The sequence below is a fragment of the Eptatretus burgeri genome, chromosome 1 (assembly GCF_056783735.1).
Source record: "Eptatretus burgeri isolate ZD-2024b chromosome 1, Ebu_testis_v1, whole genome shotgun sequence".
In the NCBI taxonomy this organism is placed as follows: domain Eukaryota; kingdom Metazoa; phylum Chordata; class Myxini; order Myxiniformes; family Myxinidae; genus Eptatretus; species Eptatretus burgeri.
Genome location: NC_140961.1, coordinates 39,711,577 through 39,732,708, shown reverse-complemented (window position 1 = coordinate 39,732,708; position 21,132 = coordinate 39,711,577). Strand labels below are relative to the sequence as shown.

The 21,132-nt window shown below is 44.0% G+C and overlaps 2 protein-coding genes across 11 annotated transcripts in view; one reads left to right on the top strand and one right to left on the bottom strand.

The window, feature by feature from the left end:
• PIGV (phosphatidylinositol glycan anchor biosynthesis class V) overlaps nt 1-21,132 on the bottom strand; it is a 105,220-nt gene that overhangs the window by 22,153 nt on the left and 61,935 nt on the right. The window lies entirely within an intron of this gene.
• LOC147034304 (SAM and SH3 domain-containing protein 1-like) overlaps nt 1-21,132 on the top strand; it is a 137,544-nt gene that overhangs the window by 103,617 nt on the left and 12,795 nt on the right. For 4 of the 9 annotated variants that reach the window (XM_085880288.1, XM_085880281.1, XM_085880283.1 and 1 more), the window contains 5 exons: nt 4,295-4,450; nt 8,176-8,329; nt 12,966-13,100; nt 15,220-16,586; nt 20,116-21,132. The exon at nt 20,116-21,132 is cut by the window's right edge and continues 336 nt beyond it. In XM_085880288.1, the coding sequence (XP_085736414.1) occupies nt 4,295-4,450; nt 8,176-8,329; nt 12,966-13,100; nt 15,220-16,586; nt 20,116-20,400 (2,097 nt within the window). In that variant the 3' untranslated portion in view covers nt 20,401-21,132. The remainder of the gene's footprint in view (nt 1-4,294; nt 4,451-8,175; nt 8,330-12,965; nt 13,101-15,219; nt 16,587-20,115) is intronic. The other 5 variants (XR_015057886.1, XR_015057885.1, XM_085880285.1 and 2 more) reach the window with 5 other exon arrangements.

Below are 21,132 nucleotides of genomic sequence, written 5' to 3'. Positions count from 1 at the left end.
AAAACGTAAACTGTTCAGCCTGGCGGAGGTATGTGCCCTACCGAGTGCCGTTCTACTTTGTTTTCCTTTGCCAAGTATCGCTCTATGAGCGTTTTTTAAATAACTTGCAAAAGCGAAGATTTTTCAAGTATATTGGTAAGTCGATTTTGTTATTCTGTCTGTTTGTCAATCGCCTACAGGTCACAATTCTAAACCGATTTTCATGAAACTTTATTAAGGTTTAGAGGTCGTCTCAACTGAGAAGCCGATTGATTTTGAGGTCAAAGGTCATCCTGGTCAAATTTCTAAAATCGTCATTTTTCATCCAATTAACTTAAAAGTTGAACAGGATTTGCATATTGCAACACTGAATTGGGAAACCAACTATTTGAGGTCAAAGGTCAACTCAAGATCAACTTCGAACATCAAATTTCATCTGAAAAACCATCAGTTTTCATCGAATTGACCTGAAAATTAGGCAGCAATTGCATAGTGCATCACTGAACTTGGAATCCAACGTTTTAAGGTCAAAGGTCAATCAGTTGGCCTATCAGTTGGATACAAAATGTAAACTGTTCAGCCTGGCAGAGGTATGCACTCTACCAAGTGCCATTCTCATTGTTTTTAATCATAGTTGAGACTCATGGAAGAGCTAGTACACTGAATGGATCAGGACGCAAATGAACAGCAGAGACGCCCACAAAAGGAATAGTATAGAGAGGGGGGAAAAAACCAACAGCAGAGTTGAAGGGCTAGAAAGAGGGAGACTTGGACAAACGATGTGTGTGGGGAGGAATGGGGGGCAGGATAGGACACATGGTGGACAAGATGGATACAGAAGGAAACTCCAAGGAGAGAAAACTGGAACTTTGAATGCCGTGGGAATGGGTTTCGGGGGGGGGGGTGGGTAACAGGGATAGAGGAGGTCATGGTTTTGGAGTGGGGATGATCTGAGATGGTGGTGAATAGCTGTCTTGAAGACCTGGAGGGAAGAATGACATTGAAGATAATGTGGAAGTTGATTCCACAGGTGAGAAAAAAGTGGAATGAATGAGTGTGGGTGAGCAGTGATCCTGGATTTCGGTAGTTTTCACCAGACGGGGGTTGGTGGTGGATTGCCCCGTTTTTAGTCTCGCACCACCTACCGCCTCAGCTATATTTGTCCATCACAAGCCTGACAAGGCTGCACTTTCTCCGCAAGCATCCCATCCATTGTTACCCTCCTGAAATCCAAGCTAACTGTTCACTTCCACTATTTTGTGGTCATCTCTCAACCCCCCCCCCCCCTTTCCTCTTCTTTCGACTGAAATCACCACCATGAGTCGGTCGATTCGTGTTTTCTCTCCACTCCTTTGACATGGTGAATTATCACCATCTCATGTCATCCTCTGTTCCTGTTACTGATATTTTCCATTCTCGTTCCCTCTCCTATCCACCCACATTTTTCCACATTTACTCTGTTTAGCAGCTTTTCTTATTTGCTTCCATGTTCCTTGTCTCCCTAGCCCACTTGGTTCCCTTGTCCTGTCTATATGTCTTTACTAATACTGCCTTTGTGTTCGTTACTTCCCCATTTTTCTGTCTTCCCTTTTATACTAATTCATTCTGCTGCATCACTGTCTCAACATCATCCCCCTGAGCCTCAATCTCTGTCAATAAAATAAATATAAAAACCACATGAATTCCTTTTTTGAAGCTCAATTTCCAGAGTTCATCTTACTAGCATCAGCACTCTCACACTGAGGGTAGGATTTCGGAGACTAGACTGGAGAAGATAGAGTTATCAAAACAACACACACACACACACACACACACACACACACACACACACACACACACACACACACACACACGCGATATATATATATATATATATATATATATATATATATATATATATATATATATATATATATATATATATATATATATATATATATATATATATATATGTGCTTGGCCGATATCGGCAACTTTTCGGGAATCAGCAGATTCGAGTCAGTGTGGTTACCGACTACACTATGTACTGTATACAGCCCAAAACCCTTGAGGAGCTTTCACTGAAAAACAACGTTACATTTACGTATATCGATGTTTCAAGGCGATGTGCACAGACATTAATCTTTATAAACAGCTGCATGTGACGGGTGGAGAAAAAAATTGGCTCAGTAATTTAGAGAACACGTTAATATGGCAAATGGCTCGGAAATTGGGTGTTATCAAATATATTAATTATATTCAAAAGGAGTGTTTTAATTAACCCAAACACCCAATTTTCACTCATGCACTTCCCTGGAGTTCCTTTGGTGTGCATGCAAAGTTTCAAGCTGCTATGTTTCATGTCTTTGGAGTTATGGAAGAGACACACACACACACACACACACACACACACACACACACACACACACACACACACACACACACACACACACACACACACACACACACACACACACACTGACATTTATTAGTATCGATGGGTATCCGACACTAAAATGAGGTAACCCAGATACCCTTAAATGCCGAGAGCCTTGTACAGTATATATCCATATACCATTAGCTTCATTATAATATATTAAAAAGATATGTTTGCCTTCACACATGCCATTTTTAGCTCACTTGGACTTTATTCCAGTAAGCTTATGCGATCGAGCAGTGTCATTAGGTAAGGCTTGTAGCATGGTATTGTGTACACTGTGGTCCTAAATGAGGAGAAAGCTTAGAAATTGAACCCAGTTTTAATAAGATAAACAATCTTAATGTTATATAATGCCCAAGTGTCTGTGCTTTCAGAAAATGTATACTTTGCTTTGGGTCCTATGGATATAGTTGTTTACAAAGCATGTTTTTTTTTTTTATCCAAACACAGGCTATTTTTTTCCATTTTATAGCTCATTCTTTAGAAATGGGTTACAATGTTACATGTATGATTGTATATGTTGTCCAAAATGGTTGAAAATGCATTTTCTGTTTGATATATATCATTATACATAAGAATAGAACAATTCCTCGAAACAGTACATTTCTTATGACCTTCTGCATATCTTGGCACCTTCAAATGTGTAAAATCTCAGATTTTGAAAAATTTCCCCCAGTCATAGTGAAGCTTACAAAATCTTATTCAGAAATTTGAAATGCATCTGATAGAACATCTTAAATAGCAATTTACTTCTGCATAAAGTGATGATTTAAAATGGCAAGTTTCAACATGGATCATTACTACATACCAGTTTTTAGGTTCACTTCCATGATTGGGTCAAAGATGTTAGGAAGTACATAACAAATTGCATTTACCAAGCTGCTACAAAATTACTGGAAGCTATAAGCTTGATTTTATAACCATAGAATAAGTTTACCAAGATGGCCCTATGATATAAAAATCAATACCAAAGGCCAGTTTGTGTTCAGTATACAGAACATCAAAGGTCGTTAGGAAGTACGTAACGTTCTTAAGAAATCTGCACTTTTAATCCGAAGATGTTAGTTTGGTTCATCACAGCATGTATTTCTATTGTTAAGTTTATGTGCATATATATTTATGACCTGAATGAACACTGATCAATTTGTTAATTTCATAGAAAGGGGGCCTTTACGAAGGTTTATTGACCGCATCAAAATCTGCACTCATTTAGAGCATTTATGGGGGGAGGAGGTGTTTTGACCCCCCAAAATAGATATTTGCTCTCTTCTCCAAATATGTACACACAATTTCAACTCCCCCTCCCCCCAAAAAATAGATATTTGCTCTCTTCTCCTTAAATATACACACAATTTCAACTCCCCTTCCCCCCCAAAAAAATTGGTATTTGCTCTCTTCTCCAAAAATATACACACAATTTTGACTCTCCCTCCCCCCAAAAAATTGGTATTTGCTCTCTTCTCCAAAAATATACACACAATTTCGACTCCCCCCCCCCCCGGCAAAAAAATAGGTATTTGCTCTCTTCTCCGAAACTACACGTACAACTTCGATAAAACTTTACCACAACCTTCATCCCCCTTGATATACCAAAGTTTATCCATGGCATATAAAAAAATCAGGGTCTAGGGGAGTCTGCAGAGGGTGAGAGCTCCCCAAAATAGGTACAGTATTTGCTCTCTTCTCTGAAATTACACACACACAATTTCGATGATACTTGACCATAACCTTCATCCCTCTTGATGTACCAAAGTTTGTTCACAGCATAAAAAAATCATGGTGTAAGGGGATCTGCAGGGGGTTTCAGTGACTATTGTTCCTGGTCCAGGTGAGCTTCAGGTCCCATGGTCCTATTTTTGTCATTTCAAGCACTTTCCCCATACATCTTTCTTCCAGGTTCAAATGCCAAGCGAGGTAAGAATTGGGTGCGTGCTCACAAGCCCTCAGCATTGTTCGACCCGTCGACCTCACAATGGACCAGTAACAAACCGACAGCCCTGCTGTCTCCAGCCGCGGTCTGTCCAGGACCTTCTCCACAAGTTTGGCCTATCTGTGAGTGTATGATTCTTTGCATACTGGGAACTTTGTGTATGGGAAATGCTCTTTCAAAATGCAGGATGTTACATGCAGTGCAAGAGGTCATCTACATATTACTTGTGAAAAGGGAGGGGAATGTGATATACCTTATGCAATTTATAGATGACCCTTTTAAATGGAAAAAAATCAGGGTCTCGGAGAGACTGTGGAGGGGAGTCTGATTTTCGATTTATCGATGACCCTCCTTCCCCCTCCCCCTCTCTTCCACCTCATCACTCCACCTCCAATCTTCAACTGCCCTATGCCCCCTCTCTTATTACTCCCCACTGTACCTCTACCCATCACCATCGAGCCTTTTCTCCTCCGCATTTGGCCCTTTCCCCAAGCTCCCCTGCAATCCCCCACACTTTCAAGAACTCTCCTTACCTTCCTCCACCCCCTCCTCCCTCATCCTGCCCTCCCCCTCCCCTCCCCTGCACCCAAAACCTCCTCTCCTCCCTCTTCCTTAACAGAGTGGACCTCAATCATCCAGGACCTTTGCTCAAACATGACAGGTCTTTCCATACAGTTTGCCACTGACAAACCAGACATAATCTGCTAAACAAAAACTTTCATCCTTCAAGATGTCAATGACTCCCAAGTATCTCTTCCTGGTTACTCCCTCTTCTGGTAAGACAGACCTGAGTCTCGTCCTGGCGGCGGAGTTGCTCTCTTCATCAAAGACTCAATTCCTCACTCTCCATGCACTGCCCTCCCTCCCCCACGAATATCTCTGGCTATGGCTTCCCCTCCACTCCCACCTCATGTTTATGTGTGTTGTACCATTCACCAAATGGTGATGACTCCATTTACATCTCACTCTAAAAACTGGACCAACTTCTATCCTCTCATCCCATCTCTCTCTTCCTCACATGTGGTGACTTCAATTGTCATCATGCCAGTTGGCTGGGTGTGGGTACCTCTCTCACCTGCCATGGCACTTCAGCAAAAGACTTCTGCGACTCATTGGAACTGACTCAATCTGTAAACTTCCCAACCCAGATCTCAACCAACGGTACTCCATCTCTTCTGGATCTGATTTTGACCAATTTCCCTGAAAATATCTGTTCTTCGTCCGCTCCAATCGGTTCATCTGACCACATGCTTGTCAAAGTAGACATCTCTCTGGCTGGTATTAGAGAACAACCTCAGCACTGTCGAGTCTGGCATTTAGACCGACTGGCAGGGTGTCCAAGCAGCCATCAAACTTCTAGACTGGTCTCCCATCTCGACTTCCTCTGACATAAACTCGTCCTGGGAATTCTTTCATTGAAACTTGCTCTCTCTCTCTCATGCACAGATTTATCCCCTCTCGTCTTCAGTTGTCCTACCCTTCCTCCCACCAATGGTACACTGAAGCTTGTGGTGAGGCAGTTGTCCTGAAACAACTTGCCTTTGCCTCATGGAAGGCTAATCCAACTGTTGGTAATCTCAGTTCCTTCCACAAAGCTTGGAATAAGTGTGTATCTACCCTCAGGAGAGCCAGACAACAACATCATTCTAATCTCAAGTCTGAACTCTCAAACCACTCTCCCTCCAAATCCTGTTGGTGTCTAGTTAAGTCTGTTTCTGGTGTGTGTTCCCCCTCCGTTACCTCAAATGGCCGCACACCTGACACTGCACGTGAAAAGGCTGAATGCCTAAACTCCGTGTTTGCTTCGAAATCTTGTGTCCCAAACACATCACTTTATGTACCCACATAACCCAGTCACACCCAGCTGTTCCTGGACCCTGAGTCTTTTTCTCCTGACAAGGTAGAAAGTTTGCTGTCAAACCTCGACTTAGATTCTGCAACTTGTCCAGATGGCATCAGCCCATGTGTCCTAAAAACCTGCTCTGCTGCTCTTGCTCACCCTCTCTGTTCTATTCACCCTCTCATTTGCTCAAGGTCATCTGCCAACTGCTTGGAAATCAGCAAACATTATTGCTCTGCATAAAAAAGGTACAAAAACAGATCCCTACATCTTCAGACCAATCAGCCTTCTACCGATCATCAGCAAGGTTATGGAATCTATCATCGCTTCAGACATTAAATACTTCCTCTTCTCCAATGGCTTGATTTCTGATCATCAATTTGGATTCAGACCAGGTCACTCTACCCTGGATATGCTGCTTCTGCTCTCACAGAAATGGATGGAGATCCTCAATACCAAACATGAAATCGGAGCCATCTTCCTAGACATATTGCATGCCTTCGAAATGGTCTGGCCCCCCTGCCCGACTCACCAAACTCTCTTCCGATGGTATCCAAGGCCATCTCCACTCATGGCTCGCAGACTTCCTCTCCTGTCACAGCCAATGTGTGGCCCTAAATGGAGTTCTCTCATCCCCTCTTCCTTACCAGGATGGAGTTCCTCAAGGCAGTGTTCTGGGTCCTGTTCTTTTTCTGGTTTTCATCAATGATCTCTCCAGCTCTCTGGAAAATCCTCTTTATCTCTTTGATGATGACTCCACCTCTGCCGTACCATCTGTTAGATTGGCAAGCAGCAGCCTCTTCACTCTGCAGATCTGGATAAAATCACAAGCTGGTCCAACATGTGGAACATGTCTTTCAACCCGAACAAATCTCACACTCTCACAATATCTCTCAAAAAGGGCCGTCTGGAACGCCCCCCCCCCCCATCTACTTTCTGAACAATCCAATTGAAGAAGTCCTTTCTTTCAAGCTTCTGGGTCTTACTATCTGCCATGATCTTTCCTGGGAAAGCCACATTTCCAACCTGGCCTCCAAAGCCAGTCACCGACTGGGCACCCTCCATTGTGCAAAGTCCTTCCTTGGCACACCTGAGCTCCTGACCACAAACACAGCTTTCGTCCGCAGCCTGATGGAGTACATCTCTCCCCTCTGGGCTGGTGCTCCTGCCTCTCACCTTTCTCGGCTTCACGCTGTGGAAACCAAGGCATTTAGGATCATTGGCATCTCCCACGATGAGGCTGAGTCTTTGGGTCTCACTCTCTCACCACAGGCAGGTCGATGGTCTTTCTGTCTTCTGTCACCTCACCCCCCCTGCTCTTTCTGAGATATGGCCCCCTCCCCCATATTTCCGTAGGGCGCTCAAGATCCACCAGCAACCCCCTTCTGGTAAAACCACCAAAATCAAGAATCACTGCTCACCTTCACTCGTTCATTCCTCCATTTTCCTGCTTTTGGAACAAACTCCAACCTTCTCTTCAATCCCATTCTTCCCTCCAGGTCTTCAAAACAGCTGTTTACCACCATCTCTTATCTTCCCCCATCCAAATCCTCAATATTTTCTACCCCCGTTAATCCACCCCAAACCCACCTTCTTCAAATTCCCTGTTTTCCTTCCTGAAAGTCCCTGTAGTGTCCATCTTGTTTACCCTGTGTACCCCACCTCATCCCTCTCCCTTCTCCAGATCTCCTCATGTCTCTGTTCCCCTCTTTTTTTTTTCCTTCCCTCCCCCACCCCTCTCGTCTCCTGCCCCCCTTGTTGTGCGTTTCTGTGTGTTAGCTCTCATACGAGCCTTGACAGTGTATACCAATAAGAGTAAAGGAGTAAGATTTCAAGTTGGTTTATATTCGTAAAGAAGGTGTAAATGTTGAGTAAAAATTTAGATTAAGTAAATTTAATTTATGAATTCAACTAACAGGTGCAATAACCCAATCAGCTTATTCCTGTCTTTGGTTTGAAGGTCTGAGTGAATCTTCAGTAACTATTGATGTGTGTGGGCAAGTATAGCAGTACATCCCAACATTCCTGGCTAACGGTTATGAGGACCTCGACACCTTCAAACTTCTGGAGCTCCATGACCTGGACGCACTGCACATAATGGAGCCCATACACCGTGCCCGCCTTCTGGCTGCAGCTTGCACATTGTTGCATCGACACGAAGGTACACAGACCCACCAAACCAGTTCAACCTAAGCTTGGGAAACCCAAACAACGGGAACTGCAAATGTTCTTACCCAATCTCAATTATTAGCCCTCGTTGAACTTAGTCCGAAACGAGGGCTGGTGGATCGTGTCTCGTCCATCCATGTGTCCATCCGTCCATGTGTCCGTCTGCAGCCATATCTCAGACATGTAGTTCAAACTTGGCATAAAGACAATATATGATGGTATACATAAGCACATCATTTTGTTTCGCGATTCGATCAAAGATGGCCAACTGGCGGCAATTTTAGTTGTAAAAACCCGATGTTGAACACGTCCTCAACCATTTGTTTGGCACGCATTTACTGTTCTTGTTCAAACTTGGTTCACAAATAATGAATAGTGGCTTACATATGTGCGTCATTTGTTTTCGAGATCAGATCCAAGATGGCCGACTGGCAGCCATTTAGTTACTTAAACGTGTCCCTAACCATTTCTCGGACAAGCATGGTCCAATTTTGTTCAAACTTGGTTCAAACACAGTACATGATGACATACACGTGCACCTTACCTTATTTTGCGATCTGATCAAAGATGGCCGACTGGTAGACTGGTGGCCATTTTAGTTAAAAAAAAAAAAAAGAAAGACCCAGTACTGAACACGTCCTCAACCATTTCTCGGACATGCACTTACTGATCTTGTTCTATTTTTTTTCATACTCGTACCATGAAGCATCTTTCATGAAAATTAAAAAATAAAATTCTGATTGCTCTTTTAAATTTTACCACAACCACCTTGAAGTGCAGTTTACAAAAACTGATCAGACAGCATTTTCAACTAAATGATAATTTTCTATTATCAACAGTTCTCAAATTTATTTTAAACATAAATAATTGTTATTAAATTTTACACTCTTTGTGTAACTCAGTTTGTCTCCCCCAAAATATATGAACATTGAATCCCTCATGTGCGAAATTTGCATTCCCAATCGAAAACATCATACATGTCACATGACAAACAAGAAAAAGAGCAATCGGAGATTGCAGACCCTCGCCAGGACTTGTTTTGGTTGGTGTTTGTGTGGTGTATTTTGTGTGGCGTTTGTGTACTGGTGTGTTACGGAATTAATGAGACTTAATTATAACTGCTGGCAGTGATGACTGGGTACCAAGACGTCACGCTTTGATGCAACCCCTCTTTGATTGGACACCTGACCATGACCCATGACGTTTTAAAAAAACTTATTATTCAATTGAATTCAGAACGGGATTAAAATAAATTCAATTCAAATCAAATGGAAGACCAAATAGGTGCAGTCCTGCATTGGAGTAATCAGAAGGAACCCAAAAAAGCAAAGATGAAGTCATCAGGAGGAACCTGGATAAGATTCGCATTTCAGCTGCTATTCCTCTACCCTTACCCCCATCCAGGCACAGACAAATGAGCCTACTTAAAAAAAAAATTCTGGCTGCCAGACCATGCATCCAATCAAGTTGAAATTTAAAACATGTGTTCCCCATCACAACTAGGCCATAATTGTGAAGTTTCATGTCGATTGATTATGCGGTTGCAGAGAAAACATTATTTAATATTTTCTTAAATCAAATACGGCTGCCAAACCATGTGACCTATCCCCTCGATCTGTCCAGGCATTCTGGAGAAGATTTGATAGGTTTTAGGGTAAATCCAATATGGCTGCCAAACCATATGACCTATGACATCATATGTGTGAACCTTTTGTTCCTCATGGATCGGCAGTCATACCTGTACAGTTTCAACTTGACTGTTCAGCCACTTCAGAGATTTTTGAAGGTTAAAATTTTTTTTTTTAAACCAATATGGCTGCTGAATCATGTGACTGATGATGTCATCGTTATTTTTCTTCTGTGAACCATATTATCCCGAGATGACCTCAAAAATTTTCATACTGATCAGATGTAACGTTCTGCATATGCAATTATGATGTCATAACGAAGGCACCTATGATGTCATAAAAAATATTCCCCATGAGTAGTAAATGCCATGTGCCAAGTTTCAATTTTTTCCTTGGTGCGGTTTCAGAGATACAGAGGTCGAAAGTTTTTCCGTTTTTCCAACATGGCTGCCACATCACATGACCTATGACGTCATAATTATGATTAAAACATTCGACATGAGTAGTCTTGGTGGTGGAAATTTTGTCTCAATCCGACAAGCGGTTGCGGAGAAAAACACAAAAGTCCTGTGTGGACAAGCAAACAAACACAAACAAGAAGACGATGTCGTGCAGCGCACAACACTCGCAAAATCCATAAAACAAATTTTGCCTCAAAAATAATTGGTGGTTGAATTCATTGACCAAATATGCAAATCCTCTTCAAATTTCAAGTCAATCGGATGAAAATTGAGGCTTTTAGAAATCTCACCTAAGTTGTTAATCTTTTGACCTCCAAAACAATAGGCTTCTTCCTTTTAACGAACTCTACGATGTGGTGAAGTTTCATGAGGATCGGTTAAAATTTGTGACCTGAAGGCGATAAACAAACAGCCTCGCCACTGCCCGCATGTATCGATTCACCACTGCCGACATGCACCCTTGCCTCGCCACTGCCTGCATGCACCCCTCCTCACCCCTGCCTGCATGCACCCCCTCCTCACCCCTGCCTGCATGCACCCCTCCTCGCCCCTGCCTGCATGCACCCCTCCTCACCCCTGCCGACATGCACCCTCGCCTCGCCACTGCCGACATGCACCCTCGCCTCGCCACTGCCTGCATGCACCCCCTCCTCACCCCTGCCGACATGCACCCCCTCCTCACCCCTGCCGACATGCACCCTCGCCTCGCCACTGCCTGCATGCACCCCCTCCTCACCCCTGCCTGCATGCACCCCCTCCTCGCCCCTGCCTGCATGCACCCCCTCCTTGCTCCTGCCTGCACGCACCTCCGCCTCGCCCCTGCCTGCACGCACCTCCGCCTCGCCCCTGCCTGCACGCACCTCCGCCTTGCCCCTGCCTACACGCACCCCTGCCTCGCCACTGCCTGCACGCACCCCCGCCTCGCCACTGCCTGCACGCACCCCCGCCTCGCCACTGCCTGCATGCACTCCCGCCTTGCCACTGCCTGCACGCACCCCCGCCTCGCCACTGCCTGTACGCACCCCCGCCTCGCCACTGCCTGCGTGTACCCCTGCCTCGCCGCTGCCTGCATGCACTCTCGCCTTGCCACTGCCTGCACGCACCCCCGCCTCGCCACTGCCTGCGTGTACCCCTGCCTCGCCACTGCCAGAATGCACCCTCACCTCACCACTGCCTGCACGCACCTACGCCACTGTGTTCCCACTTTCTATCATGCTCCTCACCAGTGCCTGCCTCCGCATTCAATTTCCTCAAGTGTAACCAACTCCTGTCAAAACAAACTATTCACCACCTTTTTTTCCTCCTGCAATGTAGTCAACCTTTCATTTAATCCAGATTGTAGTGTTGCTCAGATTTCCCACAAACTTCACCACACCCATTGCTGTCAATGTGAAAGATTCCTCATGCCCCAAGACATTTTCATCTTGCTTGCTTCCTTATTACCCATTTTGTTTTACGATGTTCTCAATAGCTTCCTGTCAATCGATCATCTTTTCAATTTATCTGTCTCGCCACACATCGCTCAGCGACTAGTCGAATCACAGCCCAAAATATTACCTCCGCACCACTAATGGTCTGAAACTTGACAAAGCAGCAACCATCCAACACCAGCGTAATAACCACACCCTCACAATTAACACTTAAAACATGTGTGACAACCACACTTTATGGCCTACTCATCCAGGCTGATAGTATACTAATCGAGGTACTTGTTAGGCTTGTCTCGTCCTCAACAACCATACTCCTTCAAACGACCCAAATGCCCACTATTCCGCAACCAAAACAAAATTGAGACTTATCCAGAATACTTCAACCTTCTATGGACCATTTTCAAAATGTACGAAAGTTTCATTTATTTTTTTACTTTCATCTTCTTGTAATATGCGGAGCCATAAAATGTCCGTCCTTACTCTGAATAACACTGTTGAGATTGCTGATGGCTGTATCACAAAACGTGACATGTATCTAGAGGCAACATACCTCTTGTTTCAGATGATGACCTCAGGTAAAAACACAAGCGTTATGTCCTACTCTGACATCCCAGGATGAAAGCCAAAATGACAGTAATTGATCACGGAATTGTATAAAAGGACGAACTTCTGCCAGCTACGAATATGGATTCCGTGACTGCGTTTGATATACAGGCCGAGTGATCGGTAATTGAGTCCATCAGTCCGGGAAGCAATCAGGTTCTTGGCATCAATTACTTTCCCACGGGTTTCAATGTATTGTACCATGGTTTGTAAGAACAGAAGAGCTGCAAGTGTGCTGGAATGAACCAGTCTGTTAAAGTGTTCCCATCTGAACCCTTGGCTCATGATACAAGGAACCCAGCCAGGATCATACCCCATCTACTATTTGTATTCGTCCGTGATATTTCATGCAAGAGTACATTTTCTCCCAATGCCTTTGTCCTGCATGTGATAGATGTAGAATCTCCATGATGAGACTTCAGTTACTGTTAATAATTAATAAATAAATAAATAAAATGGTGGTCTTCTCATATCATTTTCATCTCATTTTTATTCACGTACAACAGAAGGAGAAGCATGTGTGCTGCAGTCGGACAGCCGGCACGTGAACCTGCAGACAAGCTCTGGGTGTGACCTGCTTCGCCACCTGCTGGCTGGAGAGATCCGGCAGTCAGAGGAGATACAGCAAACACATGGACAGAGTAAGCAGGTTACAAAATGTTTGACCTTTTTATTGTTGTGTTGTAAGGGCCCATCAGTCTGGGAAGCATAGCGATTGTTGTGTTGTAAGGGCCTTTGTAAGACATTGAAAGAAGTGATAATTTGTTTGTAACAGCTTTACTCTCCGCATATGTTTGTTAAGAGGCGGTTCACATAAATTGATGCGCAAGCTTTGGTGATCTCAGCGACTCTTAGTGCTATATGTGGACAGGAGACACAAAGATGTTTAAAAAAAAAAGTAAATTAACTACCATTTGGTAATGTTAACTCAACACAGCCTTGATGCTTTAACCGCGAAACAGAATTGGGTCATTTTCAACAAAAGGGCAGATTTTGGATCAATAAAGAAATGATAGTGATATGGTTTTAAGGTTAGCCTTCATACAGATAAATCATGCTTCAAATGGCGTCAATATGATAAAACCTCAATTTCACAAAGCAATTCTCCATCCGATGCTGATTGCATAATCATCTGCGAAAGGATTATGACTGTTGGCTGGAATAACTTTCATATGCTATGGAAAAAAAAAACAACAACCCACGATTAATGCCTTGCAGCATAGCGATGCGATATCGCCAGCAATGCAATGTGTTCGGTCAAGAGGTCAGAACCTCTTTCAAATGCATTATAACAAACCCAGCCCTCCCTCAGCTCCCCCAGTACCTCACCCCCACACACCAATGTCGATAACCTGACGATAATGCCCCAATCTGGGAGAAAGCCTCGCTCATTAGGCATCCACAGAAACAGCCATGGAATTGAATCACTCCTGTACTGTATTGGACTGGAAAGTTCCAATGGTTGTGTCATATGACTGAAAGGTTTCCTTGTACTCTCTATTTGGTGAACTGCCCAAGGTTCAGACAGGTGATGTACTGAAGACAGGTTCAGTGCTGCCAAAAATGCCCCATGCCGCTGGATCATACTGGGTGGTTTGACTTTTTATTCCTCATGGTAGTGAGGGCAGGAATTTATCATTTGGCCAGGATGCTGGCGATAGCTCACGTATTCTTCATGTAAGACACCGTTGGATCTATGTCCACCAACTAATGATGGCAGACGGGACACCCAGGTTTCATATCCAAGCAAGGGACGGAACAACGTTGTGGATCCAACGGTTTAGAGTCGGGTCGGGATTTGCACCCAGGCTAAACTGCTACCTCTGCACCATACTGTCGGATGCCCTTGTACTCGTGCTCCTGAAAATAAAAATTGCTGTGCAGAGCCATTTTGGAGCGATGATTCCACGGGGCAGCATACATCCATTCTTTCGTGTTGTTGCATTTTGAAGATTGATCCTCGGAAAGAACAATTTACTACTTTGTCAAAAACAACGTATTATGGCACATTCTCCTGGATGTGCGATCACGTTTCAGAGAAGAAATATCATCAATTTGGGGGTGTCACATGTGTGGTCATTTCCTGACATGACGAAGGTTCGTCTACCTGGTGATAATAATGAAGCCTATTGATTGTCCCATCATGGTTTGCACCACAATGACGAGCACCACAGCAGAACGACGAAGCCGAGGCTGCATATTCAAAGAATGGTTAACAATATCTGCATGGTGCAAGTGCTGTAAGTTCTACATGTGATTATGGTGGCAGCCTTAGAGAATAACATTTTGTGCGAGTATTGTTTGTAATTAGCCTCTCGCCACCCCCTCCCCTCCAGGCACTCTTCCTCATTTTTTAACCCCACCCTTTATAATGCACTTGAAATGAGACCTCTCTCATGATGATGTCACCTTCAAAACAAAACAAAATCTTCGATCATTAAAAAAAAATCCAAATCACATGTGCCCTCCCAGAATACCTTGCATTTTGCACATTATTGAAATTTACAAGAAATGAATTCCACCTTTTAATGTCTGAAAACCTGCTTGCTTCATATGTGCCCCTTCTTTTGGCCACTTGCTTTGAACCCATGAAGTCTGCTTGCCTGTCTGCTTGCTTGTCTGTCAACATAAGCTTTTCGAGATAGTCATTAATCCTTCCCCGTGTCTGCCATTCTGACTTTCACATTCTCTGTCTCTGTCTCTCTCTCTCTGTCTCTCTCTCTCTCTCTCTCTCTCTCTGTCTCTCTCTCTCTCTCCCAGCCATGTGCATTAATCCAGGACTGCTTTGTGACAGCCCCACTAGCACTGGTCCGACACCCACCTTTCCAGCCACCACAACCCCACCACCGGCACAACAGAATGAACACAATACTACAGACAAACAACCACATCATCACTGCAGTCGATCTTACTCGTTTCCAGTTCCGAGCACGCCGTCATCACCGTGCAGCATTGCCCCGATACGGAATTCTGCTCCTGCTCTCCTATTTGATTCCTCAATAACTTCGGGCCAAAATCAACCCAAGGATGCTGAATCAGAGAGGGCGGCTTTAACGATCACGCAGCAGCCTCGGCCTGCAGTTTTGCAAATGCCACAGGGAAGTAAAACCACCGTGTTCTCCTCAGAGAGTTGTTCCGGAGGGCCATTGGCAGCTTTGGCTGCCTGCATGCGTGGCGAGAAGCCAGGAGAATCTTGCGACATCGCATGTCTGCACAATGGCAGCCATTGGAGACGTTCTGTAGCTTGTCCTTCGGAAGAAAATTTTGAAGGTCTCACTTCCAACATCGGACCACAGGGTAGCTTTCAACCTGCGGAAAAAAGTACGAAGATGCAAAATGTACCACCTACTGCAACATCTTGGGAAAGTAAACCTCAGGAAAGCTGCCCTTCCTCGCATGGCTGTTGCATGGTGCGGCATGGGTTGACTCGATGCATGGGGAGTACATCTGGACGAACCGAGGGTTGTCGCACGGCAACAAAATGCAGCCTGGGAGTGCAAGCCATTCGTATACGAGCATTAAACACAGCACGGCGAGAATCAAAGGTGTCTCGGGGTTATACTGTTCATAGTGCGTCAGCAGTTAACAGTGACGTCACTAATGACATGGGATTCTGGGCTGGGAAACGAGCTTCTCGGGTGCTTTCCAACAATGGACCTATCAGTTGCACAGAAGAGGTGTTTAGGGTTAAAGTGTTGCCCGAAAACAATGCCGACATAGGCATGACAAGGCAAAATGACCAAGTTACTGGTTTGGTCCATGATGCCATTTCTAAATTGGCATTCCAGCAAAATAGCCAAGAATCTGTGGTGTTGCCTACAACAACCGAAGCTGTCACAACCTCAACTGGCTGCCTTGGAACTGTTTCTCAAACACCAGCTGCCACTGCAGAAGTAGTGCGTCGGGTGAGACGATGCGGAATCGCAACCCCAATTGTCTCGATTGCAGAAGCAGCAAACGCTCCGCTCAATGGAAGGCCCCTGGAGCCGACAAAAAAATCTGAGGTGGACATCGGACAGCCAAGAGACATACTGAAGCAAGAGGACATGATGGAAGATGTAGGAGAGAGGCGAACATACGATGGAGGACAGGCCTGTCCGGACGAGTCAAATCTAAGCACCAGCACAGTAAGTTCCATACCACCTCCGCCTTCTGCTGATTGTCCACTTAAAACTTACCGTAATCCTTTTAATGGGAAAATAAAAACGTTGTAAACATCATGCCAACGATGAAAGGAAGGGGTATGAGATCCATGGTGTTACTTTGAGGGTTTATTTGCAGAAAGGTAGGGGAGACATGCAAGTGTTGATGTTTATCATAAGCAATGAATGTAGACCGACCGCCAAGATCAGTAACGTTATTAAAACCACATCATAGGTTGTTATTATGGTCTGCCAAAAGTTTGAGTGCTGCAATGGTTTTATAATCCCTTGATGTAGGTGCGTTGAGTGAGACAGAAGATGGCGTAAAGGTTTATGAATCCAGAGCTTTAGTGAGTTATGGCACAAAGGAAAAGCGAGTTACTTAAGCAGTTTGCAGGCGAGGCCAAGCGTTGCATCACGGCTGCAGGTAACTTCAAAAGTTATACCACCGTAGTGATAGTTTCAACAGAAAAACACCGCACAAGGCACCGACACAAAAGCAATGACCCCAAAGATATCCCAAGTCGACTGATCGACTGTTTTTGCCCTTAGGACATCATGGGGACCAGTTGACGGGTTACCTGTGAGATCACCGTTGATGGCTTGTGGTATCCTTATTTTTATCTGTTCGAAACAAAACTGCCTCGAGTAGTGCAACTCTGTGGCTATCCTGTACCTCATATAAAGGCTCAGCTGTGTTCAACAGTCATAACCTCTTCCATTTACTATTCACGGTTGCAAATAGCGGTGGTCACTAAGTGAGAGTCATTAGCTACGGTTACCTTCCAGGGTGACACATAATTGGCATTCGGTTCATAGGAACTTGTTTTGTTGAGCTGTGACCAACCAGGGTAATTACTTGGAGTTGGGTCGTGCTTTGCTCTCTCTCTGATCCAATCATCCTATTACTTTAAGGTTACCATATAAAAATGTAGTGATAGTATATATACAAATTGTTCTTCCTGCTCTGTAATCACCATGACGCACTCATAATTACCTGCCACCCTCATCGAGAAATGAATGTGTAATTCGAAAGCGAATGTCCTCCCATTGTTTGTGCGAAATATTGTTCCATGTTTCTCCTCTTTGGAGTGGAGCTTCAGGGGATGAGCATTGGCCGGTATGTCACCACGCACATCCAAATATGTATATTGCCTTTTCGAATCGTAAACCTGAGAAAATAATTTTTTAAGTTCTGCAAAGTGTCACAAAAGGCACACGTTTTTCACACGACTATATTTTGCTTTCTGGATTGCAAGTTTGGGGGTCGGAGGATGGGGACAACGGGTATTGCAGGAACTGAACTGTGTGAATGCACTGTGAACTGCATTGTTGCATACACTCGAACGTCCAGTGTGCAGCAATAGAGGACATGAACTTTGAGGTTGTCCTGTGTTTAAATAAACACGAATTTGGAATATATTTGCGTTCACCAACTTCCGAAATTTAAATCCAGACGTGGAAATCAAATTGAGAAAGCTGATATTCACTTATACGGACAGATTGTGCACTAAGAGATACTTCTCAATGAGTAATGTCAAATGTAATCTATATTCAATGTGTTAGGGAAAGAGTTTCCACTTATGAGAGCAATGAAATTAGTGAAACTTTTCCAAATGAGGTTTGGTTGTAACAATTAACTTGTTAGTTTGCATGAACCCATCAAAACAACAACAAAAAAACATTCCGATTCCTTTTTGAGCTGAAAAGTTGCTTTAATGAGGTGAGAAAGTTTAACTCAAGAGCAATTGCTGAAACACTTTCTTCAACCTTTAATGATTCCATTTTTATGCAATTGAGCTTCTTCTAAGGACCATTAGCTTGTTCGTTGATGAGCAGAGGGAGAGGTACTTGACCTTAGACACCTCTTATTAAATACGATGGCCTGGCAAGTACAACTACGTGCACTCGCCTCTGGGCTGTCTGGCTTGGGTTCGAGTCTCGACCCAGCTATAAACTGTATCCCTCGTGTTTCACACGATTCATCCCTTGGGTAGATGTTAAGCTGGGCGTCCTGTCTGCAAACTTTAGTTGATGGACATTAAAGATAGCATGGTGTCCTCATGGAGATTGTGAAGAGTAGGCGAACTATCGCCGGCACCATGACCAAATTCCAGCCCCGAATACTTAGTCGAATGTCAGGCCAGGCCAGCCAGCTCGTGAAAGACTTGGGCCAAGCGTCCCCCGGCCAACACAAGTGAGAATAACAGTGGCCATCAAAGAAAGAAGATGATCAGCTTCCATGTAAATGACATTCGTTACACTTAATATTCCTCCTCTTTGGACTGGAGCTCCAGAAAGAGCTTCATCAAAAAGATCGTCAAGAAAAACTGCTGTTTAGATATACAGCAAATTCAGAGGTGCTCCTCGCTGCAAGATCTTTCCAGAAATTTTTCTCGAGCTGCAGAAAAATCCATCTCGAGTGTGATGCGACAACTTGTGACAACAGCGAGAATAAATAACTTCAAATTTTATTCTTGTACTTTGTTTCTCACCAATCACCCGCATTCTTCCCTTCTCTTTTCTCCTCTCTTGCATGTGGACATCCAACGTGTCCCTGTTTGGTGCTTCCTCTATTTTCAGTCCTTTTGGTGGAACACTCATCTGCTTGTTGCACCATCTGACCTGTTTGGCTTTGTGCATAGTTATAACATGTTGAATTCTTCCTCCAAACTTGTTCAAGAAAATAATCAAATATAAAACACAATTTTCTTTAAAGAACCACGTAAATGTACAAAAAGAGGAGAAGAAATCAAAATAATTTGAGAGCACGAGGAGTTCAATTATTCACCATCTTATGGATGACCACGGATAAGTAACAAGAACAACTGATTTTCTCAACCAAATGTTAAGATAGCTATGCAAACCGCCATGGGAAAAAGAGGTGTACATTTTGAGTACTAGTCCTTATTCAAAACGAGAGATCTTTCCTGAAGGAGAACTTGTGCCCAAAACTTCGCTTCCCCCTTCTTTCCCACGGCGGTTAACATACCCCTCTCAACATTTGGCCGAGGAAATCCGTAGGCCTTATTTTTCCACCGACGTAGACTGACTACAGTCCTCGTAAAAACCCAGTTTTCCATTATATTACAACTGCACAATGTACACAAAGAAGAGTCAGGACCAACCCCAGATGCTCGGAACGTATCCTCTCTGAATGCTTTACACGTGGTAGGAAGGGAAGACTAGCATCAGGCAAGAAGAATTGGTTCACAGGAGCTCATGCTGATGAGAGAATACAACCTGTAGATGAAAATGCCTTCAACAAATTGCATCATGTGTTGACGAGGAGAAACGATTGCTTTCCGAATTTAGAGAATTACATCTGTTTGGCATTTGTAATTTTCAGGTGCTATTTCGGCAAAATTGTACTACATTTTGTGTTGATGTGTAAACTGATATCTATGATCAAACTGTGATTATTATGTACTTGGACATTCATTTTGATTTGCAAAGATTTTGCTAACATATCACCGATGATTAGGAGTGAATTAACGGCTCCATCCCTGTGCAGGGTTGCAGCAAAATACCAGCAATGCCAGCCAGTAATGACGATCTCACAGAAAACAAGACTGCACACGGTGATGGTAATGGCAGTGGGGCTTGGCGTTCACTTGTAGAGGATCTCTCGGCCAGATCATCGAGCAAGCAAGCAGCCGGCTGGCTGGCTGGCCAGGTTGGCGGGCTTTGGAAATCCGGTTCCCTGGGAAGAGCCGAGGCAGCCGGGTTGAGAAGACTGCAGGCTGCAGTCGAGGCCTGGCTTGGAACGGCGCATGATGGAGGAGCCTCACCACCCTGAGACAACGCATTTTCTCTAGACACTCAACAGCCTCCTGTCCCACTGACTTAATCCATCTCCTTGAGATTGTCATCTAACCTGCATAAGATGCCCCGCGTCTCGGAGAAGCTTCGACACTTTTGTAGGGTGGAGGTATCGGACTCACCTTGATATCAGTGCTGGTCATTCTTAAAACAATAACCTGCGAATCTTTTTTACAGTGGCTAATGCCAGTCAAGTGAGGGCCGAAAAAATAATACAGTACTCAGACTTATCTGCAGAAGCAACTGCTACGTTGCTGAACAGAGATGCTCACGACCTTTCCTGGAACCTCGCACACTTGCATCCAAACTCTTTAATCCTCAATTCTAGCGGAAAATAGGTTCGATCGCTGGCGACTGACAAAAAGGTTCGGCTTCGAACGCGTTGTCTGACAGTGATTAATGAACTGGTAACTACACTTACAGGGTCAAAGGGGCAGCTTGGCAATTCTGCCAATTATGTGACACTTCAGGGAAGAAAGACAGACTGTCAACGAGATAACTTTGATAGTCGTTTCTCCCCAAAGTGTGAAAGCACTAACATGGGATTAAGGAGTTGTGATGTCTTACAATGCAAGTTGCTTTATGAAGAGGCAATTTGTGGAAACGTTTCCTAACCAAATGTAATTTGTAAAAACTCTCACTCCCTTCAGTGTTTTAAACCGATTGGCTTCCAGATTTTACCTTCATTTTGACTTGACGACATCAATGG